The sequence below is a fragment of the Lagopus leucura genome, unplaced genomic scaffold (genome assembly GCF_019238085.1).
Source record: "Lagopus leucura isolate 7727_CA_CO unplaced genomic scaffold, USGS_WTPT01 Super-Scaffold_100159, whole genome shotgun sequence".
Lineage (NCBI taxonomy): Eukaryota > Metazoa > Chordata > Aves > Galliformes > Phasianidae > Lagopus > Lagopus leucura.
This window is the reverse complement of record NW_024962335.1, coordinates 15,398,532-15,411,462: the sequence shown is the minus strand read 5'-3', so window position 1 is coordinate 15,411,462 and position 12,931 is coordinate 15,398,532. Positions and strand designations below refer to the sequence as shown.

Genomic DNA, 12,931 nt, shown 5'->3' with positions numbered 1-12,931 from the left:
TGCATGAGTTAGTACTGCAGTGCATTCCCAAACATCCTTTCCCTCCTGCGTGTGCCTGGCACCTTGAGTGCTGGCTGGATCTGGAAGAGGCATCTTGTGGTCAAGCTGCGTGCTGCAAAATCCAGATTCATCACTAAGTTTCCACCCCAGCCAGTATTGCCAACACATTCATCGTTCTCTTTTCTGCCTGCAAATTTCCCACAATCTATCAACTTCTCGCTAGTATTGAGACACTGAGGGCAGCACATATTGTATTTATTTGCATGTAGCAGAGAAGAAAGATGACAGCGGTATTTTTTATTATTATTATTTATTTACCTCAATGTCTCCTGTCAAAGAGCATAATAGAAAGCCTTTCTCCTCCACATTGCTATTTCCAGGGCAGCATAGCTCAGATCCGGGTAATCTCAAGCCGATGGATGCTCTGTGTGAAATAAATGCACTGTGTCAGCTCAAACGTCTCCGTGCCAGAATAATCCCAGCTTGCACTGGAACTTTTATGATTACTATGACAATAGAATAGGCTGGCTGATCACAGCGTGCTGCTGAGCAGTTTCCTGTTGTGAAGTCCATGAAATGCCACTTTATGGTCAACAGGGAGAGAGGTGTTGAAAATCACGGGTAGGTAAAGACACATCAGTCTCCTTGCTGTAGAAAAGGAAGGAATGTGGCTTCCCATTGGGTGCTGCTCGCAGTGCCATCAGCAGGTGCTGGCTGTTTAGCCATGGATACACAACTCAGCAGCATTGGCTGCTTCATGCCCAACAGGGGGCCATGCGGGCTGTCTCATGCCCAACAGAGGATCTCAAGGGCCATTCTTCAGACCTGGTAGAGACCTGGGGAAAAGCATGAGGAGATGGATCTCCATTACTTCTCTTGTTTATGGATAGGCTTGTTTTGTGTTCCCACTTCTTTTCTTTCAGTGGTCGTTTTGAGGATTTAGAAGTTTTGCAATTGGTTTTGATGGGACCAAGGTTTTGCTTTCTTTATTTCTTAATAAAAATAAATGTAAAGCTGTTGCTGCTGATCTGGGAGTTTCGTTTCTATGTTTAGCAGGATCTAATCTCCTGATTCTTCTTTCTTTTGTAATTTATAACCTAAACGGTCAAATCCATCCTGTGTTCCACTTGGTTGTGCACCACTTAACTGCTTGGTACCAGCAGAATATATCCTAATTTAGTTGAATTGTTGTTACTTCAATGCCATTTAAAGCAGCGGTGATTGCCACTCATTATCATTAGGCTAAAGCGATTGCCTTAGAAGGCTCCTAATAAGGAGAACGTCCCAATTAAGTAGAATGTGTTGTGCTAACAAACTCCTTACAAGAAAAGATGTCACAGCCGTGTGTAGCAATATAATTCTATTATCTCATCTTCCTATAACATCTGTTCTAATAACTCACAGAGGTATTCTGCTTTGGATAACGATCATCCATTCTGGCTTCTGATGAAATCAGATCCAGCCCAGCTGGGGTACTGCCCTGAAAACGATCACACAGCTTTGGAAGAAACTGCTCTCCAGATATGCAAACAGTTGCTGAAATTTCCAATTGCAAGGAGCCAGAGACAAAATTGCTCAGACGAAACCTCCACACTTGGCCGGATGAAATAACGAAGCTGCACTCGCACAGCTCAGATGATTGCAGTTGTTCTGGTAGGATCCCAGCCCCTACGGTTTGCGCAGCTTCTGATGGTCGTTTTATCTGTGGTCGCTGCTGTTGATCACTTTGTGGCAGATTTATTAGGATCCCCGTTCTTCTCTTTTTTAATTTTCCGTTTGCTCTTCTGATTTTTCCAGGAGAGAAAGGGTGATCTCTTGTGGTTAAACAGCATAACTAGAGGCCTTATGCCCTCTTCCTGTTTTTCTCTGACATTTCTTCTTTCACCTTGAATTAGCTACTAAGCTCTGCAGTGCTTTACCTTCATTTCACATATAAATTGGACGCGCATACTGTTTTAGCTGCTTAGCACCAATGCCTGGAGGCTAAGTGGAGAGCTGGTAATGCTTCTTAATGGCTTTGGTTAGTAGGTGGTAAAGACGCACAGAAGCAGTGTTGCCTTCCTGACTTGCATCTGATCGCTGCGCCTGTCCCACATTTCCTCATTTGGGCTGCTTTGCCTCCCCTGTGACTTTGATTCTGGAAACTTTTTATCACCTTCTAGCTTTCCCAAGTGCTTTGCATTTTCTCCACGCAAAGCCACTCCCTGTTATTTAACCAGGCTGGAATGCGTGGAAAGAAGACACTTTGCACTCCTGGCCTTGAATACTTTCCAGGCCTTCAGTTAACTGAAAGCACTGGTTGATAACGATAAGCACTAAGGTTTTCCCCACAGTCTCATTTCTGTAAGGAGAAGTCAAGATGTTTTCCATCTGTCTTGCCTGTCAGTTCGACAGACTGAGCTTAGGAGTCGTGGTGCAGGTTGCCTGCTGTTGGCAACCCAAGTTGGAGGAAGCTTCTGCATAGTTGGAACGAGTTAGAATTCACCATCTTATGGAGTTGGACTTGGTGATCCTTACTGAATTATAGAATCATAGAACGGCCTGGGTTGAAAAGGACCTGAAGGATCATCTAATTTCAACCACTAGACCAGGCTACCCAGAGCCACGTCCAACCTTGCCTTGAATGCCTCCAGGGATGGGGCATCCACATCCTCTCTGGGCAACCTTATTGGGTCCTTTCCAGCTGAAGATATTCTACAGTTCTGTATTCTCTGCATCGATGTTCCATGGCATGCTTCAAAATCTGTGGCATAGTGCATCTTCCTAACGTACTTGTGGCTGCCGCAACAGCCAAGCGTGGGCTCAGGAGAGAGATTTTGTGTGTGAGAATATCAACTGTATGGGGTTTACACTCGCTGAAGTGTATTGCTGTTGTAAAGGTAGTTGGCTGCGCTTTTGTCCTTTTTTCACTTTCCAGTAGGCCTTTATGCTGTAGATTGCAAGGTTGCTCCCTGGTGCTGGGAAATATTTTGGTACTTGTGGAATAAAAGGGATTTTCTGATTGGATGTTTTGTGAACTCTTGAAGTTCTTATGAGATTTTATGAGAGCAGGTGATAGAACTTAAAAACTTTCTGGTCTAAAAAGTCAAATGATTAAAGTAATTTGATGGAATTCCAACCCGTGAACTTAGTCCTCCTGGGCAGGGTTGGCATTCACTGGAGCAGTGAGCAGCACTGAGTTTTGGGGACAGTTCCAGATTAACTACCATTTTCAGGCTCATTTTACAGAGCGATTTGCCCAATACTATCCCAGCACTCTTAATCTCTGTAAACTCATGGAAGAATCCATGAAGTGGGAGTATAAGAAGTTTTCCAGATATGTATGTTTGCTTAAGATGTAAGAGATAGATAGAGATATCAAAGAGGCTTTGAATTATTTTCTGCTAAAAGTGGGAGCCCTTAAAGAAAAAAACAGCAGCAAAACCTTCCATCTTCTGTCTCGACTGTAGATTCACATATAGCAGTATTCTCAAAGGAAAAAAATAATAATGTGCAAAAAACCGTTTTACAGTCTTTACAATGCTTATATTTTTAGTCAAAACTAACAAATATGTGTTGGGTTCCTGCTAGATGCCTCTGCATAGATCATTTGAATCACATTGTCTAGTGAGCACTTATATTAATTTAGTGTCACTGGAAGTTTGTTTTGTTTTAACCTAGGATTTGAAGGAGAGAGAAGACAAAGAATTTGAAATGCAAGCAACCTTTGGTTTGCCTCTTTGTGTATATGTATGTATAGCAAGTGGAATTCAGTGGTACCTGCATGATCTTATGATCATACACAGTTGATTTTCTGTGTGCTCAAGTAATAGCTTGATCAAATGCCTCTGGACTCGTGAAATATAACTGTGACCTTCAGAAAGGAGTTTGCGGTGACTGGTAAGAATAGGAGGGACTGAACAGAAACTTCAGGCTTTCAGTAACTAGAACTGCACGTTTAGGTTCTGTACAGAATCATAGAATGGTTTCAGTTGAAAGGGATCCTTAAAGGCCATCTAATCCAACCCCCCTGCAATGAACAGGGACACTCACAGCTAGACCAGGGTGTTCAGAGCCCCTCCAGCCTGATCTTGGATGTCTCCAAGAACAGGGCACCCACCAAAGAATCACAGAATCACAGAACTGCCCGGGCTGGAAGGGACCTCAGGGAGGAGGGTTCTCAAACAAGAGCAAACAAGATTACAGCTCAGTTTTCATCCTCGGGGTTCAGCCTCTGATGTCTCACCTTATAAGCATGCATGCATGCTGTGTCTTCAGAGAAGCACAGAGCTAACAGCCCCGCTATACTTTCCAATCACTACATCACCCACCAAGCTGCAATGCTTCTGCCTGACTTCACAGAATCATACAATGGCCAGGGTTGGAAGGCACCTCAAGGATCATGAATCTCCAACCCCCTGCCACATGCAGGGCCACCAACCTCCCCATTTAATATCAGACCAGGCTGCCCAAGGCCCATCCAACCTGGCCTTGAACACCTCCAGGGACAGGGCACCCACAATCTCTCTGGGCAGCCTGTTCCAGCACCTCACCACTCTCTCTGTAAGGAACTTCCCTCAACATCCAATCTAAATCTTCCCTCTTTAAGCTTGAAACCATTTCCCCTTGTCCTGCTGTTATCTACCCTTTCAAAGAGTTGATTCCCCTCCTGTTTGTAGGCTCCCTTTAGGAACTGAAAGGCTGCCATGAGGTCACCCCGCAGCCTTCTTTTCTCCAGGCTGTACAAGCCCAGCTCCCTCAGCCTGTCTTCATAGGGGAGGTGCTGCAGTCCCCTCATCATCTTGGTGGCTCTCCTCTGGACCCTCTCCAACAGCTCCCTGTCTTTCTTGTACTCTGAGCTCCAGACCAGGGCACAGCACTCCAGATGGGGCCTCACAAGAGCAGAGCAGAGGGGGACAATCACCTCCCTGTCCCTGCTGGCCACCCCTCTTCTGATGGAGCCCAGGATACCATTTGCTTTCCGAACTGAAAGCACCACCTCTCTGAGCGATCTGTTTCAGTGCCTCACCACCTTTATTAAAAATCTTTATATCTGGTCTAAATCTCTCCTCTCAGTCTCTCATTATTCTGAGCTGGACTTAGTGCTTGAACTGTTTCTTTAGCTGAGGAAGCAGGTTGGGGACCGAACTACAAAACATTTAAGGATGTAACATGGCTTTGCCCAAAACATTGCTTCCCATTCCAAATAAACAGACTTGCCATTTTATTACTTCTCCCATTGTGTGGCCATTCGTGGTGATGTAGTGAGTGTGTACAAAAGACTGTACATATCAATTTTTTACCATTGTGCCCTTTGATCTGCTTTTGCCCAGTGAAAATAGCTGGGTAGTCACAACAACAGACTGTGGGAAGCCTCCAGGTTCCAATGTTGCAGTGGATGTGAAACCCTATTGCCAGTTCTGGCATATGGGCGCTATAGGTGCCAGCACTCCAGGAATCAACTGTTTTGCAACAGTTGCAACAGCTGGCAGAGAAATAAATGCAGATACTTGTCTAAATAGCGGAACAGTGGAGGAGGCTTATATTTTTTTGATGCCTTCTCTGTGTTTAGGTGAAATTTGGGCTACCCAAACCCATGCTTCTCCTGCCCTGAGAGCCGAGGAGGTTTCCCAGCTGCTGTTGTTTCCAGTGTTAGATCTGCTCTGGGTCCTCAGATCTTTGAGACGCTGGGACAATTTCTGCCAAGGGCTGCTGTGCAGCACTGCATGTGGGATGTTAGTGGGATATGCGCACACCTGTGCCATGCTGCAAGGGCTGTACCCACAGCTCCGTGCAAGAATGTGCATGTATTTGTGCTAAAATCTGCCTTCCCAGCACAACAAGTGGGAATTTGCGTGGGGAAACCAGAATGGAGCTACCAGGTACCTCTGGCTTCAGAAGACATTGCATGAGGTTTTGAAAAACTTGTTGCTTCCTCAAGTTCAGGCATCTTCAATGTCAATTCTGTGCAATACTTCTTTGGTTTGAGATTTTTAGGTCTTTGGGGAGCTCCGGCTTATGTTTCCACTGAGCCCAGAGGGCAGGAAAAATGTAGAGTGTATTAATTGTTCATTGGATCTTCCCTATGATGGCTGTATTTTTCTCCCTGAAGATTTGGGAGGAGAGCACTAAGAGCTTGTCACTGGGAGTTTTTTGGCATGCTGCTGATTTTAAAGTATTTTTATTGTTTTTCTGCAGTCTTTTACCTACACACTGCAAGGCAAGCTGAGGCCAAGGGCAAATAAAAAACAGCAGCTTATAAAGCAAAGGTTGGGTTTGATCCATTCTGGATGCTTTAGACAGATACCTGCCCCAAGAATCTTAGAGCCAAGCATGACAAGATGTGACAAAAGCCAAACACACAGGAATGCTTTGGTTATTTCTCATTGCTCCAGTGATTCATAGCAGTCATAAATGCGACGTATGGCTGCCGTACATCACCATGGACATGGAGCAGCCAGGGGCATGTCGCGTTTGGCCCCACATTCATCCTGCTAGAACAGACAGCTTGATTTCTACTCTAGTGAATTGGAAGGAAGATGAGGAATAAAGCAATGGGCAAAGAAGAGCACAGGGCTGAGTAACCATGCAGAAAGGAAGGACATTTAGCAATGTCAGGAGAGAGAAAAGACAGATATTATAGTTATTTCTGAAGATACTGCACAGAAATCTTTGGCTTGGAATGACAGCAACAGTCAAAAGAGCAAAAAAAGCAAGGGAAAATGCCCTGTCTTTCAGGCTGCTGGAAACATGAGATCCTTACCTGTGCATCAAGTATAGCGCAGTGAGGCTGAAGTTGTGGCTGACAAAGCAAGTGAATAACGCCAGTCAGCAGGGAATTAACGTGAGGAGGTTGAACTGTAGCCAAGCCAGTGAAAGCAGGTGGTGACTATTTAAATGTTTCTATTTATATGAAGAAGACATTTATAATCACAAAGATTTTACCTTTTTTTTTTTGCATTCATCTTCAATTCAGCATGCTCCCTTCTTGCTAGGGAGCAATTTCCTTCCATACTCATTCATCAGCAAGTTTGAGCTTTACATGAAACACTGATAAAATAGAGCAAGTTTTTCTGCCAAAAAGCATCTCAGTAACTTTTCTTTAATTGTTTTTGGGGAAAACAGTTGAAGCTAGGAAAGTGGCAGAGTTGTGTGCTCGAGCATAGAATTCCCTCTCTCCATTCTGGCAAAAAAAGAAAATGCTCTCCAGCAAAATGATGAGAGTTATAAAAAAATCTTCCAGCACACCACTGGTCACCCGCTGTGGTCAATTATAGTTGTGAAGCTGGCGTGTAAGCATCAGATGTTTGGCTATTGCATGGCTTTAATCATGTCACACTCAAGTGAAAAAAACCCTTTGGCGTGACATATCCTATAATTTGCTAAGTTTTCTAACAATGGTACATTTTGCATTTCATTTGCACTTTTCATCTGAAAACCTAAGAATACACTCCCCTCGCTACAGAACAGAGTAATTAATCATCAGGGCTGTTTGTAAGGGGAAGCGCGGCTGTGGGTACAGGCAGAGACTAAATTGAGAATAAAATATCTGTGTGCCACTGCCCATCACTCTGAGACCGCTTTCCTGTGCACCTTAGGATTTTAAACCATTTCAATCCTGTTCATAAAGGTACCTTAAAACAGTTGTGTTGGTTTTTTTCCCCACACACACTTCAACATGTATTTTCACTAATTATTTTCTTGTTGGGTATTCTTTTTCTTTTAAAGATGACATACAGTTGTTTGTACTATTTCTTGTTTTTAGAAGTCTTTTAGAGTATTTGATGTTACACATCTGTTTTCTTCAGGGAAGACTCTTCCAATTTTGTCTTAATTTCTATCCATTAAAATTATGAAGAGTAATCTAAATAAATGAGAAACATTTCCGAGAGAGAATACTTATTAAAATATGCAGGCAAGTCTGCATTCTAAATCCAGGTGTTGAACATCTCAAGATCTGCACATCTACAGAATATAAATATCATGCTAAGTGTTGATTCAAGGCAAACACTAAGTGATCAGAAGTGAATTTGAAAAGCTTGTTTGGTAATTTTTGATTACTTGTTTAATATTTTTTCATTGCTGCCCCTTTTTGCCCCTTACCTCAGTGCTTTTAATCCTTCAGTCCCTGTTGCTGTGTCAGATGCCTTGTATCCCTGCCCACAGCTCCCCTCCCTACTCATGTTGTTTGACTGCAGTGGCCACAACCCTGGCCCTGCAATCAGGACTGGAATTAATGGCTGCCACTGCTCTTCTATCCCCAGTGCTCAAACAGGCTGTTGAGGCATTTGACCCAGTCTTGCTGTTGTGTGGGAATGGGGTCAGGTTCAGTCTGCTATCTACAGCTGTGGGATGTGAGGATTTTGGTCTTGTTTTTTCCAATGTGTGCCCCCTGCTTTTCATGCAGGACGTGCTCACTGAGCCTTCACCGCTTCTCTTCTCTCAAGATGGGTGTTTTTAGGTCCATGCTGCAAGAGAACTTAGACCAGACTGTTTGCAATCAGAGAGGGGAATGTATGTGAAGCTGGCGGAGCTAAAAAAGTGTCTGAGAAACATCATTTTCCAGGAGCATTGATTGCCTGGCCTTGCAGTGCTCCAAAGCAGTGATGTTTGGTGGGTTGTTACCAAAATAAAGAAGGGGTTAAGGCAGCCATTCAGCAAGGGACTTAAAATGTGTTCGTACCGGTTACCCAGAGAAGTTGTGGATGACCCAGCCATGGAGCCATTCAAGGCCAGGCCAAATGGAGCCCTGGGCAGCTTCATCTGGTGGGTGGCAGCCCTGCCTGTGGCACGAGGTTGGAACTGGGTGGCCTTTGAGGTCCCTTCCAGTCTAAGCCATTCTATGATTCTATGATACTAACAGAATTACTGATTAATAGATTTAGTCACCGGTTACTTCCTGAAGATATGAGATACATACCTTTTTCTTAAAGCCTTTTGTAAAGTGCTTTCTTGGTCTTTAAGGGGGATTTCTCCCCTGTGCTTAAAAGGAATGAAGAATACAAGCTAATTAAAAAAAATAAATACATTTCCTACTTTGTCTTATTTTCAAAGCAAATTGTTGCAAATTCCACAATCAGAGATAAGATAGAATTTAATTGCCATGAAGAGGTACAACCCCACTACCTCCCAGGGGTGTCCACTTGTGTGGTCCCAGAAGGATTTGGAAGGCAATACTGTGGATAAGCATGGCCATAGTTGCATGTTCTCAGAGCTCAGGACGGGAAGAGAGCTTACTGTCCAGGCTGGGCTTCCATGTATCTGTTACTCAAGGTTGGCAATGAAGCATTTGCTACATGTTTTGTAGCATGACAGTGATTTTGACTAACAAACACACGCCCTCTGTCTGCCCCCGAGGGTTTAGATATCGTGGCAGAAATTGACTTTTGCGCCTTCATGGATGTGTATTGTAAATTTTTTTTAATGTCAGCATCAATGCCTCCCCATCAAAGTTCGCTGCTTTTAGGGCTTCTGCACGATGGGCTTTTGAAATCTATGCAGTTCAGTTGTCAGGAGCTGTATTTACAAAAGAAATCCAATAAACTCATCAATGACACAGCAGGCATCTTGATGCTGCCTATTATTCTGGCAACTGTCAGTGGAATTCCCCATACAGGAAAATCCTGTAAATGTATCAACCTTCTTACGTATAATATTAAAGTCAATCCTGAAGGATTCCGTTGCTGAGATATCATGGTTTTGAAGTAGATTCCAGAAGGCTTCTCTGGAACCTTCTTGACTCCACCATGGGCAAATACATGGGGTTTTCTGTAAGCATTATCCCTTGGTGACATCATGAGTGACTTGAGGACATTCAGAAGAGTTAATGAGGGCCACTTCTGAGAACATGAGTCATCTGTGACATTGAGTTACAAATACTTATTGTCTTTGGGCTCTACTCACATGAGCCTTAAAATGTTCCACGAATACAAGGTGGTGACAGCAGTAGTGACTGAAATTACATGGAGCTTCTTTTTCTTTTTTTATTCACTGTAGGTGTTCTCTGCTTGCCGGACAGCTTGAACCTTCACAAAGACCAGCAACGGTCAAACAAGCCTGGGGAAGTGCAGATGTTCAGCCAGTCCGAGCTAAGGACCATCGAGCAGTCTTTACTGGCTACACGTGTGGGGAGCATTGCCGAGCTCAGTAAGTACGAGGTTGTTCATAGCGCTTGGGTTTCTTTCCTCAGAGTGAAACAAAGCCACCTGCATTGCCTGGCTGTGCAGTGGGAAGACAGGAGCACACATGTAACACTGAAGGAGACAGCGGAGCAGACATTAGCCGTGTTTATGCTCCCATGTTTATGTGGCTGGCATTGAAACTTGAAGCTGGAGCCACAGGAGGAAAGAAGTCTCAGCAATGACTGCAGATTCTTTGCACACACTGCTCCTGTTTTTAAAGGTGAGAGATCCTAGAAGTGTTTAAAGAAAAGGTAGATGTGACATAATAGTCACAGACTGAAGCAGAGCTACATCCATCTATGTTACAGGAGAGGTCCCTTGCTTTTCCAGTTTTAGCAGAGGAAAAAAAAAAACACTGCTCAAACCCGAATCAGACTAATTAGCACCTGGAAGATAAATACTTTGTTATTCATCAAAACATTTCTGGAGAAATGTGCCTGATTATTATATCTGAAAGCTTCGATTACAGCACAGATAAATTATTTATGGTTTTCTGAATACTACCTGGCTGCTCTGATGGCAGGAGGCAAATGCCATGGAAATCCTCGTACAGCATGGAGTTTACAGTTAGCAGAAGAGCCTTACTGGGATTTTTTATAAGTAAAGGAGCCTTCCAGTCTCATTTACTGTATAGACAGACAAAGTTATGGGTGGGAAAACAGATGCTCAAAAAAAAAAAAAGAGTTTTTTTTTGTTTTCCTGAGCTCTACTTCAAAATTCTGGAGAGAAACTGTAGAGTCAAATGTAAAAACACACACAGCTCAACTTACTGTTCTCAATGTTGGATTCTGCATGATTGACACTAAACAATAACATTGTCATCTCAGGTACAATTTCTCAGCCTTTTCTGTAACAACACGAGCAATGAAATGCAGCCATTTCATAATGTCAAGGCTCAAGTTAGGTGCTGTTTAGGAGCCTAGTGGATACACTGTGAATATTTATCTGCAAGCCGCAATATAAATTTGTTTTCAACTTGCTAATTTTCCTCTGTTCTGGTGAAATGTCAACAAGCCAAGAGCTCTTACATGCCTTAGCGTGAAGTGTTGCTCAGTCTCTGGAATCAGGTGTTCAGTGTTATTCAAATTAAGTAATTTCTGCTTATTTATTTCACACATATGAAATACACAACAGTGCTTTCCATGTGCCAAGTGAATTATTCATGATATTTCTCCCTCTCTTAAAGTACGTATGGTTATATTTTAGTAAGTATGTGATCTGTGGATATTTCAGAGATTGTTTTTTTTCCTCATCTTGGGCTATTTTGTACCTCTATACACAACAGAACACCCAGGATCTTTAGGACCCCCTCACCCCTAGTGAATATGGTTTGCTTTGTATGTGTCTGTTGACTCCAAACACAGGCAAAACACTCTTCAGGGTGGCCAACTTGAAGAACACAGCGCCTCAGTGGGAGTTAGATGCAGCTGTCAGAGAGAGCTTGGCATGCAGCAGGCTGACAGCACTCCAGAAAGCCCTCTGGACAACAGTGAGGGCACCTCCCCATCCTCTGCAAGCAGATGCATGCCATGGAAGAAACTGTAGGAGTAGTGGTAGCTGGCAAAGCTTGCAAGGCTTTCTGTTCAAGCGGATAGAAATCTGTGTTGTGGAGCGATGCTGGTGCAGAGTTCAAAACTTAATTCTGAAGCATCGAGAGAGGTGCTGGGTGTCAGTGAGCAAAATGTGGTGGATTTAAGGGAAAATCATTAAACAGAGGAAAGTGTGAGGATATAAGGGGTACTGCTGCCTGCCTGTTCAGCACTTGTGTGTCTGCCTCTGGAATCAGTGCTTGCTGTCATCTGGAGGTTACAGCGAGCCATGGCTATGGAGGGAGACTGGGGAAGCAGCAGCAGGGCAGAGCCATAGGGAACATCTGGGCATCACAGTGCATCAACTGGGGAAGTGGAGGAGGATATCTGATTGTCACGGTGTGGGGTAGGGGTTGTAGAGCCTTAGAATTGGTGCTGTGGAGAGAAGGGGATATAGCAAGTTCTGGCATGGAGAAAGTGGGATGTGAGGGAAGCGTTACCTATGAAAAAGCCCCTGCTGTTGTGGGGATGTATAAAGTGAATGGGCACAAGTTTGAAACAGAAGGGAATTAAGAGCATAGTAGCTGTGAAGAGAGGAATAGGATGAAACCAGGGATGAATGGCAAGGATGAAAGCTTGACCTGCTTTAGTAACAGAACAGTAGAACCCAAGTATGTGCCTGTAACATCTCATGGCTTGCAGTGTCCCAGGAGTTAGGATTTAATTTGTGTTCTCCATAACTGCACAAGGAACAAGGGCAGAGTGATCTTTCAATAGAGAAACTTACTTCTATCTCAGAGATGAGGGAAAAAAAAAGATTCTAATTGAATGAGATTTCCTGTAGTTAATCAACATTAATAATTAAAGCACTGAGAGCATACAGAATAACTAGATTTAATGCATGTACATTTCATTGGAGGAAAGACATCCCTGAATCTTGGTTCTGCCCAGCATGCTCACACGTAGCAGTGTGACCAGCTGCTGGAGACATGGAGAACAGGAAATAAAATCTATGACAGATGGCAAGCAGGGCCTGCTTATTGGCCAGCATCTGTATTTCTGCTCAGGACTTCTCAGTTTCTTCCCAGTCTTTGTCCCAGGTGGAAAGTAGAGTTACTTATCATAAGTGAAAAGCATTGCATTGTGTGACATCCCCACCTTCTCCTATGTGTGGCACCTTCTGGTCTGCTACCTTCATGTTGTCTATTGCCCATTGTCTTACTCCCTTTTTCTTTCCTCTTT

General features: G+C 43.6%; 1 protein-coding gene across 1 annotated transcript in view; it reads left to right on the top strand.

Annotated features, from left to right (window-relative positions):
* Positions 1 to 12,931, top strand: part of BTBD11 (BTB domain containing 11) — a 168,072-nt gene that overhangs the window by 87,728 nt on the left and 67,413 nt on the right. Inside the window, exon 2 of the mRNA XM_042890504.1 lies at positions 9,976 to 10,125. Coding sequence (XP_042746438.1) covers positions 9,976 to 10,125 — 150 coding nt within the window. The remainder of the gene's footprint in view (positions 1 to 9,975; positions 10,126 to 12,931) is intronic.